This window comes from Chiloscyllium plagiosum, unplaced genomic scaffold (assembly GCF_037043375.1).
Source record: "Chiloscyllium plagiosum isolate Xiang-an unplaced genomic scaffold, Cpla_swu_hap1 HiC_scaffold_1, whole genome shotgun sequence".
In the NCBI taxonomy this organism is placed as follows: domain Eukaryota; kingdom Metazoa; phylum Chordata; class Chondrichthyes; order Orectolobiformes; family Hemiscylliidae; genus Chiloscyllium; species Chiloscyllium plagiosum.
Genome location: NW_028270139.1, coordinates 7,002,653 through 7,015,957, shown reverse-complemented (window position 1 = coordinate 7,015,957; position 13,305 = coordinate 7,002,653). Strand labels below are relative to the sequence as shown.

General features: G+C 40.4%; 1 protein-coding gene across 2 annotated transcripts in view; it reads right to left on the bottom strand.

The window, feature by feature from the left end:
• The window catches only part of nr3c2 (nuclear receptor subfamily 3, group C, member 2), a 327,259-nt gene that overhangs the window by 74,812 nt on the left and 239,142 nt on the right, over nucleotides 1-13,305 (bottom strand). For both annotated transcript variants that reach the window (XM_043699476.2, XM_043699456.2), the window contains exon 5: nucleotides 12,220-12,540. In XM_043699476.2, coding sequence (XP_043555411.1) covers nucleotides 12,220-12,540 — 321 coding nt within the window. The remainder of the gene's footprint in view (nucleotides 1-12,219; nucleotides 12,541-13,305) is intronic.

The window sequence follows — 13,305 nt, the reverse complement described above, 5'->3', positions numbered from 1 at the left end:
TTATTAATTTTTAAAAGCGATTCTAAGGAGATCCTTACTTCTGCTAAATGCATGGAATCCAGGCAGATCTCCAACAAATTCAATAGCCTTAAATTCCATTCAGGAACAGACACCGGAGATGCACCTCTTTCTGGGTGAACACCTGGTACAGGCGTGTGAAGTAGGGAATATCTCTCCAGACTGCTGAGATGACTTGCAAGGTTTCCTAGCAGGCAGAAGCCTTCAATTATAGCCTTGTAAATGTCAAACTGAATTGATGAGGTAGAATGTTAAACAAAAATGTAGTAAAGAATATGTGTATCATTTGAAAAAAAAACTTATGTTGAAAATAAATGTTAATTGAGGCCTAAGGCAAAATAATACAAGAAATAAAAAATTTCACTACCTTTCTTAAATAAAACATAAAACCACCAAATATCTCACTGATTGTCACAACCTCTCTCTATGCAGTTCACTGTATAAAGATTTTTAAGCAAACAGGCAGTAGATAATGAGTTTTTTTATTCCTCAGTACAGTTTTACAAGATGTGAATCAGCAGCTGCTACTTTTAACAGGGTCAGCAAGAAAGCCAGAAGACAAAGTAGTTGGAAAGTGAAGTAAAACAGGTGAAGGACAACTTGGCATGTGTAGCTATCCACCCATCAGTACAAAGTTAAAAATCACACAACACCAGGTTATAGTCCAACAGGTTTAATTGGAAGCACACTAGCTTTCGGAGTGACGCTCCTTCATCAGGTGATTGTGGAGGGCTCGATCGTAACAGAATTTATAGCAAAAATTTGCAGTGTGATGTAACTGAAATTATACATTGAAAAATTGATTGTCTGTTAAGCCTTTCACCTGTTAGAATATCATGATAGTTTCACTTCTTTTATGTGTAAATCACAAAACCCTTTTTTTTTTTAAAAGTTGCATTCTCGGGTTAGCTGTTAACAATGGTGATAGCTAGACAATATGTTGAAGGTAAAAACAATGACAGCAGATGCTGGAAACCAGATTCTGGATTAGTGGTGCTGGAAGAGCACAGCAGTTTAGGCAGCATCCAAGGAGCTTCGAAATCAACGTTTCGGGCAAAAGCCTGGACTCCTGATGAAGGGCTTTTATCTGAAATGTCAATTCTCCTGCTCATCGGATGCTGCCTGATCTGCTGTGCTTTTTCAGCACCACACTCTCGACAATAGCAATGGTTAAGCACCATCTAAAACATCATGTTCAAATTTGTGCACTGCACCTCAGCTTTTCAAAGGGTGCAGGGCACATTCACATGGATAATACTGAGCTAAGAGGAATAAATTTTAAGAGCTAGTTATATCCATCTGGTTTTCTTTCCTCTGAGTATAGAAGCCTGTCATCGGCTGTCTTTTTATTCAAGAGTGACATCTGCTCAGGATTATGAGCTACTGTTATGGGTCTTCAAGTGATTGAACAGTCCACGTCCCAACCTAAAGATCTTTGTACACGAGGCATGATGTCCAATGAGATAGTGGGAGCTGGAGGGCAGGATTTGCTTCCTTTTCTCTCCTTCTTTGTCACAACATCATTAAGATGTTGTGACTCAAAAAATGATGTAACCTGATGAACAAGTTGGTGCCATTTTGTAGAAATGGTAGAGGCATTTCCCAGTCATTAAGGTCAATAGTGCCATGCCCCAAGGACAGCCTCAGTGTCCTGAAGCACGTTCTTTGTCCTCCATGCTCACCAATGCCATTTAGGGAAGTAAATATGCTATCTTAACCCTATCTGGCCTACATATGACCCCTGATACATAGTAATGTGGTTGACTCTTAAATGTCCTCTGAAATGGCTGAGCAAGCTACAGTTCAAGGAAAATTAGAGATGAGAAACAGATGCTGGCCCTGTCAATGACGCCCACAATACCACATATTAGAAAGACGGGGGAGCGTGTGGAAGCACAAAAGGGTATTGGGTTCACTAGTGTTTGGGCCTGAGGAAGTATTAGCAAGAAATCTGTAGTCAGAAACTGCTGTCCCTGTAAATTAAGCATACTTTGAAGCCTGAGTCTCAAGACAGATCCAGGCCTGTATGGGAGAAGGCTGCTGTAAGAAGCTTTAATAATCAAAGTAAAACAGTGCCTTCCAGAACATCAAGCTATTGCGAAATGCTTAATAGCAATGAACTACTGTTGAAATTGAGTGCCTCTTGTGATGTACACTTTTAAAGATTGATTTAGTGATTTAACTAAAGCATTCTACAACATATTTGAAGAAGTTATGATGCTGACATTCGAATTGTCAGTGCCATATGGCATAAGAAGTTGAAAAATAACATAACCTTTGAAACCTCTTTTCAAAAATCATTTGAGTATTTTGTTTGATGATTTCACGGTAGTTGGTTCCTCTTGCCTGACTAATAATGCAAGCAGTCAGATATTTGAGCACATCATATTGGTTAATTGAACAGATCATGCTTATTTAATGAAGTTATTAAAATGTGACATAAAGATTAACATCCACAATTAAGAAGACCAATACTTAGACATACATAATAGATATTGATAAATGCATAGAAGTATTGTCTATTTAAAGATTATTTCCTATATACTAACTGCTTTCCTTTAACTTCCTTTGTGGCTTTCCTGTGTAAACAACACTTGAATCAAAATATCTGAACTGTTTAAATAGTACTATTCTTATCTTGGCAAGCTTTTACTTATGTTTACATATAGGTAAAATATAAATGATATAATAAACAGGGAAACCACAAAAGAAACAATGGAAAAAATACTGAGGCTAAAGTACCATAAGGAAAAAAATTTGATTCTGTAGCAGCATTTCTCGTGGTGCCACGCAGACTTACATTAACTCATTGGCACAGGCAGCACTGCAGGCTGTACCTGCACAATCTGTACCTTGTTCTTCAATGAGATCATTGCTAAAAGTGGTGCTACACAAATGAATTTTTCCACTGCACTGTTTAGCAAAAGCCTAATTTCACATTAATGCCGAGATTCATTAATAAATTCTATTTCAAATTTGAAACTTGGAGGTTATCATAGTAAAAATTTCAGTCTGCCAGAAATTATTACGTTTTAATAGAATTAGGTGGCAGTTGTGGCTTAGTCAAAGCGTTCTCTTTAAATGAGCAATAGCATTAGCATCCCCTGGCCAGTCAGGGAGTGTGGGAAACATGGGATGCTGATTATGTCAAAGAAAGGCTTTTTACTGAAGGGAACCTTAGCAAGAATCAGAATGGTCCAACTGGAAATAATTTCCAGAGGCTGCAGAAACCATAGGAATGGAGAGGAAATCTGGGAAAGCCAACCCTCAGACCTCTCAACTAACTGGAGATCTTGCTGCAGTAAGATGAGCTCTGCCAAGGATATGAGGAAAAGGATATGGATTTGTCTTGATAGCCACTGCTGACATCTCATGATATCTGCCACACCTACCAATAGGTGGCACAAGATAAGCATTATTTGAATTAGTTTGCTGCCACCAATCCTCATACATCAATACTGTGTCTAGGACGTGTCTAATTATCAGTGGTAGAGGAAAGAACTTACATTACTCGTCAGGCATAATTATGAAGCACAACAGGGAGCTGTACAGAATACACTGCTTTCTACAGAGGCTAGTGTCAAATGCCCTGTCTTCATTCAAAAACTCAAAGCAGAGTTATGAGTGTTAACCATGGCTTATGCATGGCAAAGGAAAGGTCAGTATTTATCATCAAAGAAAGGACAATATTTGTGGAGGACATGTGTGAGCCATGGACACTACAGGGCAAAACGACAAGGGTGCATGTGCTAGCTGTTTGGACGGGCATGTAAAATACCTTCAGAGAAGAATAGAAGGAAGCAGGAGGTGAACGTGTTCTGAGGAATGTTGAGCAATTGAATGCTGATAAAGTCAGAGGAGACCACACCTTTCAGAAGGAGAGACATATAGGACTGTCCATCAGTGACAGCCATATTGACAGCCATCGGCAAAGCTGGTCTACCAGGTCCACTGTAACGAACATCCCATTTCAGAAGTCTACAGATGTTAGCATCAACATGCTAAAAACCTGGGCTTCCTGAGATAATGGGGCTCACACATGTCCAGAAAACTAATCTTCTGCTTGTAAATCCTGTGGTCTTGTCTTCTGGGAGCTGGATATTTATGTGCAGTGGTATGGTGGCTGACAATAAGGCAGCTGATGCTGCTTATGTTTCTGCTTCACTTGTTCCGCATTATTGTGCAAAGTAGAGCTGCTCCTATGCTGTATTGAAAGCTGGCAGTAGGAATGTGCATCTGAAAGTGACTGAAGTGCAAGGCAGAAAAACTGACTTTCAAGAAGTTGACAATTATCTAACAAGAAGTGAAAAGATGAATTGTGAGTGGCAGCATCTCACCTAGTCACAGCTGCACCTCTTTGGTTTTCTAGCTTATCAGTTTCACTGAATATACACTGTGCACTGTATACACGCTTGGTGACCCTGATGACTTGCAACTCGATCAGGAAATAGATTTGCTGCCTGTTAAAGTAGATTATCAGTTTGAATATTTAAATACCTTGCCTGATATGATGAAACACAGAAGCTGGCAGGACAATTCAGAGAGAGAAAGTGAGGGCTGCAGATGCTAGAGATCAGAGCTGAAATGTGTTGCTGGAGAAGCGCAGCAGGTCAGGCAGCATCCAAGGAACAGGAGAATCGACGTTTCGGGCATAAGCCCTTCTTCAGGACAATTCAGAATCTCAACTCAATGTAACTTTTAGGGGATTAAATGTGCACTGTACTCCTCACACACCACCTTTTGCCCATTAAAACATACTCATGCCATATTTAAAATTTAAGGAAAACTCATTCATAAGAAGGAGCATGCTGGCAATTGATGCTTATTCCACATTGCTGAGTGTGCAATTAAGAGTCGACCATGTTACTGTGGGGCTGGAGTTGCCTGTAGGCCAGATTCAAGATTAGAGTGGTGCTGGAAAGGCACAGCAGATCAGGCAGCATCCGAGGAGCAGGACAATCTGGCCTGAAACGTCAATTTTCCTGCTCCTCGGATGCTGCCTGACCTGCTGCGCTTTTCCAGCACCACTCTAATCTTGACTCTGAGCTCCAGCATCTGCAGTAGCCACTTTTGCCTTGCATGTAGGTCAACCAAGGTAAAGACAGCAGATTTTTTTTCCCTGCATTTTTAACAGCAATTAACACAAACTACATGCTGTCCATTAGACTAGCTTTTTATTAAGTTCAAATTCAAATTTCATCATCTGCTATGGTGGGATTCATAACTATATCCCCAGAACCTTAGCCGAGGGTTCTAGATTAGTCACGAGTCCATTAACACTACCACCCATAAACAGTTTCACTATATTTCAATAGTACTTCAATGGCTGTAAAGCATTTTGGGACATCCTTATGAAAAGTACTGTATTCCTTGTTATTTTCTCACAGATATCTAAGTTCCACTGAATAACCATTCATCTTTTTATTGTATTAGCTTTAAAGGTTATCATAGTTATTTGAAACAAATAGTAGCATTAGAATAATTCACAACAATGCAGACCAGTGCATTCAGATGAGATAATGACAGTAAAACTGTAGGACAGAATGGTACAAGCATCATCCTCCCACTTCCTCCAAACAAAAAGGGTAGCCATGGGCACCCGTATGGGACCTAGCTATGCCTGCCTCATTGTGGAACAGTCCATCTTCCCAGTTACAACAGCACCACTCCCCACCTATTGCTCTTGTACTTCGATGACTGTATCGGCGCCACCTTGCGCTCCGACGAAGGGGTTGAACAGTTCCTCATCTTCACCAATACCTTTCACCCTGACCTCAAATTCACCTGGACCATCTCGGACACCTCCCCACCCCCCACTTCCTGGGCATCTCAATCTCCACTAATGAACGACATCTACTACAAGCCTACCGACTCCCACAGCTATCTGGACTACATCTCCTCCCTCCCTACCTCCTGTAAAAACGCCATCCCTTATTCCCAATTCCTCCGTCTCCGCTGCATCTGTTCCCAGGATGACCAATTCCACCTTAGAAAATCCCAGATGGCTTCTTTCTTCCAAGATTTCAATTTCGCTTCCCACCTGGTTGACAATGCCCTCCAGCGTATCTCCTCCACTTCCCGCACCACCACCCTTGAACCCCATCCCTCCCAACAGAACATGGTTCTCACCTTCCACCCCACCAACCTCCGCATACATCGCATCATCCTCCACCCCTTCCGCCACCTACAAACAGACCCCATCACCAGAGATATATTTCTCTCCCCACCCCATCAGCATTCTGGTGAGACCATTCCCTCCACGACTCCTTCAGGTCCACATTCCCCACCAGTCCATACTCTATTCCTGGCACTTTGCCCTGCCACTGCAGGAAGTGCAAAACCTATGCCCACACTACTCCCCTCGCCCCAAAGAATCCTTCCACATCTGACAGAAATTTATCTGTACCTCCACCAATGTCATCTACTGTATCCATTGCACCCAATGTGGTTTCCTCTACATCAGGGAGACAGGACGCCTATTTGCAGATTGTTTCAGAGAACATCTCTGGGACACCTGCACCCACCAACCTCACCATCCCATAAATGAACACTTCAACTTCCCCTCCCACTCCGTCAAGGACATGCAGGTGCTGGGCCTCCTCCATTGCCAAACCCTTACCACCTGACGCCTGGAGGAAGAACGCCTCCTCTTCCGCCTTGGGACATTGCAATCACACAGGGTCAATGTGTATTTCAACAGTTTCCTCATTTCCCCTCCCCCCACATTATCCCAGTCCCAAGCCTCCAATTTGACCTGTCCATCACCTTTCCCATCTATCTGCTACACCCTTCTCTCCGACCTATCACCTTCTCCCTCACTTAGATCTACCTATCACATTTTCAGCTACCTTCCCCTCACCCCTCCCTCTCCCCCCCCCCCCGCCAACCCCAGTCCCCTCCATTTACCTCTCAGCTCCCAGCCTCATTCCTAATGAAGGGCTGATGCCTGTTCCTTGGAGACGGCTGACCTGCTGTGCTTTTCCAGCACCACACTCTCGATTCTGATCTCCAGCATCTGCAGTCCTCACTTTCTACTCATAAAAACTCCCATATTATGAGTTTACTTGCCAGCATAATGTAACATATTTATTCCAATATATTTATTTTCAATAAAAACTAGGACCTAGTCAACCTAATTCACAGTTTTAGGACAGGCCACTAGAATGCTATGCTCTACCATTGAACTCAAAGCAGACCTCAGGTATTTTCGTCTGAAAATATAGGGCTGCTGAGGCTGAAACACTTCAGGTTATCATGCCCCAAAAACCATACCACAACAAATCACACACTTGTGTTATAGATTATAGAAATTATGGTGTTCAATGCAGTTTATCTTTGACTCCGTTTGTTTTGGAAACCGGTAGGCAAATTTCATCAAGTATTGTATTTTGAGAGATGATTTTGTGAAATATAAAGCTTAACCGCAAATTGCTTCACAATACTAGATGTGACCTTCCTACAATCAAGCACTCCTGGTTGTTATACAGATGTTTTATCAACACCTCACAGTGCACAATCTACGTTCGATTTTTTTTAATGAAACTTGGCCCAGCCCAAACTCCATAACTCATTGAACATCAACTCTAACCTTACAACACCATTATCCATCATTCAACTATATCTCCTAGTTCAAATACTCAGTGATGGTAGCAACTGTGCTGTCTTCTCGCATCTAATTCTCAAAATTATCCTAACAGCATTATAAAAACCCTTTTCCTCAATATCAGGTCTTCTTTAATATATTCTTTTAGATCTAATCTCTTTTTAATTGATCATGGTGTATGACTGTCTCTAGCAAAGCTATTATTCATTGGCTACTTCCATTGTACCTGAAGACGGTTGGCTAGAAACACTGCAGTCGATGTGGTTCCAAGAATTTGATGCAGCCCACTTAGCTGACAGGAATCTGGAAATCCTGGTGGTCATAGTGGTGGACATGAGGGCTGTCCTTTTTCCTCAGGAATGCCAGAGGAGACCACAACACCACATCCTTCCAGCCACCACACCCATGTCAGTGCAGTGTCCATGTTCTGGAGGAACGCCCAACAAAGCAGGAAAAAGGTTAATGACCTTCTGTGCTCTGCAATGATAAATACTGTACTAACTGTTTGAGAGAGTGCATTGTCTATTCAGATTCCTAGTTCTCATGTTCTCTCCACTACCTCACACTCACTTTAACTCTGCCAGTGCATGCACCTTCCACCAAGGCTCACTGTCAATCATTCCTAATATTGCATGCAGCATCTTCCCTCACTCGCACTCATACGCCCCACACCACTAACCTTTTATGCCATCTGGTCTTCCTACTTACGTACTTGGCACTCCACCCTTCCTGCCTGGGTATCAACATGAACAGCAGTGCCAGGCACCTTCATCTCATTCCGCCCCCTCCCAAGTATCATCCCAGGAGAAAACAGTTTGCAACGGGGAAATGAGGGCAAAGATAGGTGCTGGGGTGCCCAACATTTATCTGTTCACTCCCTATGAAATGAGAATCCTTGCCAAAGCAGGTGAGAACTGTGATCACTCATGCAGTGATAAGGAGAGCTCCATGTCCCTGTTGCCAAGCTTCTTTGTCAAGTACTGTGCTATTCTTCAATCACCATTACTGTGAATATATTCTAAACATGCCTAATCTTATATCTGTTTTGCAATTCGTTCCCTCCCTTGATATGAGTGACATCCACACAGGCTCCACCCTGAAGAGACCAGCCTCTCTGGATAATCAACCCCTTCTTCAGGTCTGAGATAGACGCATAGTGGGAAGAAATTCCTCCTCATCTCAGTATTAAATTGGCACCCCTTTACTCTGAGACTATTCCACTGCTCCCACTGTCAAGTGCCTTTGGAATCCAATATGTTTCAATGAGTTCACCTCTCATTCTTCTAAATTGTAATTACTGGAATCCCAGCCTGCTTAACTTTTGCTCAAAGGGCAATCCCTCCATGCTAAGAATCATCCGAATGAACCTTCTCTGAACAATCAAATAATATCTTTCCTTACGTAGGGAGACCAAAACTGCTCACAGTACTCCATATGAGGTCACACCAGCAGCAGTTGAAGTAAGATTTCCCAACTCTTATACTCCAATCAGCTTGAAATAAGGTCCATCATTCCATTAGCCTTCCTGTTAACCTGCTGCTCTTGTGGGTTAGCTTTGTGTATTTTCTACCTATTAGAAAATCAATTGCAAAATCAAAACTATCTAGCTATGCGTTGCAGCATTTCTCCCTTTGAATAATGCCTTTTTTCAACTGGCACATGGAGGAAAGGGGAAAGGTTTGACTGCTCTTTTTCAAAGATGAGTTTGAACACAGGTGGAGTCAATTCAGTTACATAAGGAAATTAGTTGAAGATTCTAAAAGAGAAAATATGTTATCTATATACTGGAAATAAGTAAGGGGTACGAGGTTAGTGATCATTCCATTGAAAACTTTCATCATTTGCAAACTGTTGCAGTTGTTCGTGAGACCTGGGCTTGAGGGGATTCTTTAGCAGCGCTATCTATTTGGATAGGCAGTGACATTGACACTGAACTGAGTTTCAAAGTGCATGAGTTCAATCAAAATGATTCAGCAGCAATGCATTGAGATTGCCATGATATAGTGACCCAAAGCACAGGTCAATGGCTTCTTTGAGTGGTACATTAGTGACCAGGTTAGCAATGTTCAAAGAATGCATGGTATTGTTATCAACATGTAAGTCTTCTATGACCTTTGTGAAAGTGAAGGCGTCCTGCAGGAAATTTCACGACTTGAGCAACCAACTTTTCTCTAAATGCATAAAGAAGAATTTTCCACCACCAATAACTGACTTTTGTTTATTACTCAATCCCATTAAATAGTAAATCAAAGTGATACATAAATTTTCATCAAGATGTCATTTTAGTAATGAAATACTGATGAGAAGTATCATGTTTGTGTTCATTCAAGCTCTATAAAAACTTTTGTAAATGATTTTCATTGGCTAAAACTTTGATCAGCACATAGGCATAAAATGCCAGCAAATTCTTCCATTGAACCCTTCCAACTGTTAAGTGAAAGGAAGTCCAAAAAAGTCACAAGAGCTTATTATTGTGTGGTAAGAATTTAAATGAATACGAAATTTTAGAAAAGTTTCCTGATATCAAAAATAAATAATTAGGGTTAAAAAATGAATTAATCAAGTCATGACAGACCACAAAACCATTTTCTCCATTCACAAAATATTGAATTTCAAAGAAGAGTAGTTTTTACTGATTGTAGGTCAGCCACCTGCAAAATTATTTCTGTTTCTCTCCACAGATGGTGCTTAACATGCCGAATATTTCCAGCATTTTCTGTTTTCATTCCAGATTTCCAGCACATTTAGTATTTTGCTTTTGTACCTATCGACACACACACACACACACACACACACACACACACACACACACACACACACACACTTTGCAAACTATAGGCACCAATAAGTGCTGCAAAGTGATAAAAAGGAACAAAAATAACAAAAGCTAGAAACCATGTTGGCTTGTAAATCCACCTATAATTCACACAGGGTGTGGTCTACCTGTTTGTTCACTACTGTTGCCACCACTCTCTTTTAATCCAAGTTTTTCTCCCTTATTATCAGCTTTGTACTTTAATATCTGATCCAACCATGCAATTCATAAAGTGACAGAATTGTTCAAGGGAATTCAAAATCCTTTTGAACATATCAAATTTAATTACAGCTTGCCTCAGCACAATGTTCTTTAGGATTTCATAAATCAGGGATAGCACATCACAAAATACGTTAATGACCAAACTTATTTAGTTTTGACATAATAGACTTTTTAAATCAAGAAGTTTCAAATAGCAACTAGCAATGAAAGCAAATAGAGAGGAATAAGGGTGTGGGATATGAAGATTAAGGAAGCACTTAATCAAAACTTAAAATGGAGTCTACCTATTAGAAAATCAATTGCAAAATCAAAACAATCTAGCTATGGCGCTATTGAAAATGCTCTACCATAAATTGTTAGGGGGTCAGGTATTGATTCAAATTGTTCCATTCATGCTTATGAACCTAATTTGGTTCAATTCAAATAAATTTATCATTGATGAGAGGCAAAATAACACCATGGAGGCCAGTATCCTGTTACCAAATCACCCTTTTGTTTCAGCATGAACAATCCTTGACTTCAGTGCTACCTCATTCAAAGTCAGGTACCATATTGTTAGTAGCTCCGGCACTTATTCTTTTTATCTGTCAGCCAGTGCCCTCAGTGCCCAGATCAGTAGACCCAATCAGGGGGCTAATATTCTATAAGGTTAGCTGCTGGCCTCATTAGAATCACTTCAAGGGGGTTGCATGCTTAAGCAAAATTACATTGTCAAACCTTAAAAGAAATCTTTTGTACATGCATGTTTACTTAAACATCCATGCACAATGTTTCAAAGAGTTAATGCCACCCCAAGCACTCTAGTCCGAGGTAAGTGTGCAAAATTATGGTGTGAACGTCCCCACTTTATTTCTGGCAATCTAATGCAAAATGATATATAGGTGCCAATCACACTGGTGTGATAAGATCACTCTCAGTTTTCCACCATTTCCCTGAGGGACTTCATAACTGTAAGGTGATAATTCCACCAGGTCACTGACAGAACCCCCAAAGAATTTTGTAGCCATGTATAAACTTGTAAACATACTTTCTTACCCAATGTCTGGGAAATTTTACTGTGCGAAAAGTACTGTATAAATGCAAGTGTTGATCTTACCAATTAATCTGTCATAAATTTTTTTCTCTATTTGAGAAGTTATCATATTAAGACAGTATTATTTTTCATACCAAATCATCTAATATTCAATCATTGTTTTGGAATGATTTGGAAACCCAGTATAAGAAAATCTTGTTTCAATCTAATAGATTGAAATACGTTCTGTTATTTACCCAGTGTCTGAAAACGCAACTTCGTGTAAACATCATCTTATAAGGTTTTTGTCATATTTGCCTATAGCTCTGTATATACACACCATATATATGCAGTTAGATAAATGCACATGTAGTGTCTGAAAGGTTTGGTGGTTTATTACCAGACTCTTGTGTTTCGGAAAAGTCAAATAATATAAGGGAAAAATACAATTCCATCGTTAAAAATAGAAGTATTAGCATGCATTCAAAGGGTAAGAAAATGACACACATTCTGTAGAAATGAAAATTAAATGTTTCTTTGCAATCCTACCTGGAAGACCTTTTGCCCACTTCACAATACGAACCATCTGTTTCTCTGCCAGCTTGTTCAAACTGGACAGCAGGTGATTAGTTGTGTCTGCTTGACTGCTATCGTAAGATGCATAAACCACTTCAGGTTCAATGGCTTCAAGAATAGTAATCAAGGATGGATGAATATGTGGTGGCATATGTGAGAAGTTGGGAACAAGTGCAGTGCTCGCTGTAGGTTCTGGTAAAGGGGCAGTGAATGTGATCCCTTCTTTGGGACTGTGTGGTGGCTGCTGCTCTTCATGTAGCCCTTTCACTTTTCCCAGCTTCTTCGACTTGCGTGCTAAGGGACAAAGAAAATAATAATAACCATTTTTTTTAGGCGTTCCTGTATCTTACTTCAGCTTTTATACCAGATCCTGTACTTGATAACTGAAGTTGTATACACTTCCAAGGACTTTCAATGGTAACTTGTGAACAATATCATGGACAATCTACTGACACCAAGAAAACCACTCAAAATCTAACAAATATTAAATTTTCTGTGGGTAGGCAACATGATTCTAAATATTTTTGCATATGCAAAAGGCTGAATAAAAAAACCTGCACAATACGATTTATTTCTGCTGACCAAGAAATTACCTATTCCTACTGAAGTTGCTATTACCTATTCCTACTGCAGTCTATTTCCATAATATGTCAAGTCCCTGCCTCAGGGTGCCTAATCACAAGGAGTTTTCCATCAGGCATTCAGATTTGCAGGCTGCTGCAGGATTTAAAAGTAGAACACCAAAAGAAAAGACATATTTGCAACAGCTATGAAATCTTTCACATTGTCAGATTTATATTAACTCTATAGGGAATGCCCAGAGGTTCATGTTCAGCACAGAAAGGACCTTCACAATGAAATTTAACACAGGTGACAAGGGCTAAAATAGAAGTTGCTCTTGTCCAATTTTTGTCTGTAAATGGGAACTGCACATGGAATATGCCTTAACTAGGAACCATGCTTCCACAGGGAAGCTGCTTATTGTGAAAAGACAGATGTTGGATTTCTTGCTTGCCTAGTAGTGGTCCAAAAGCTGCCACTAAATAGTTAGCTTTAAAT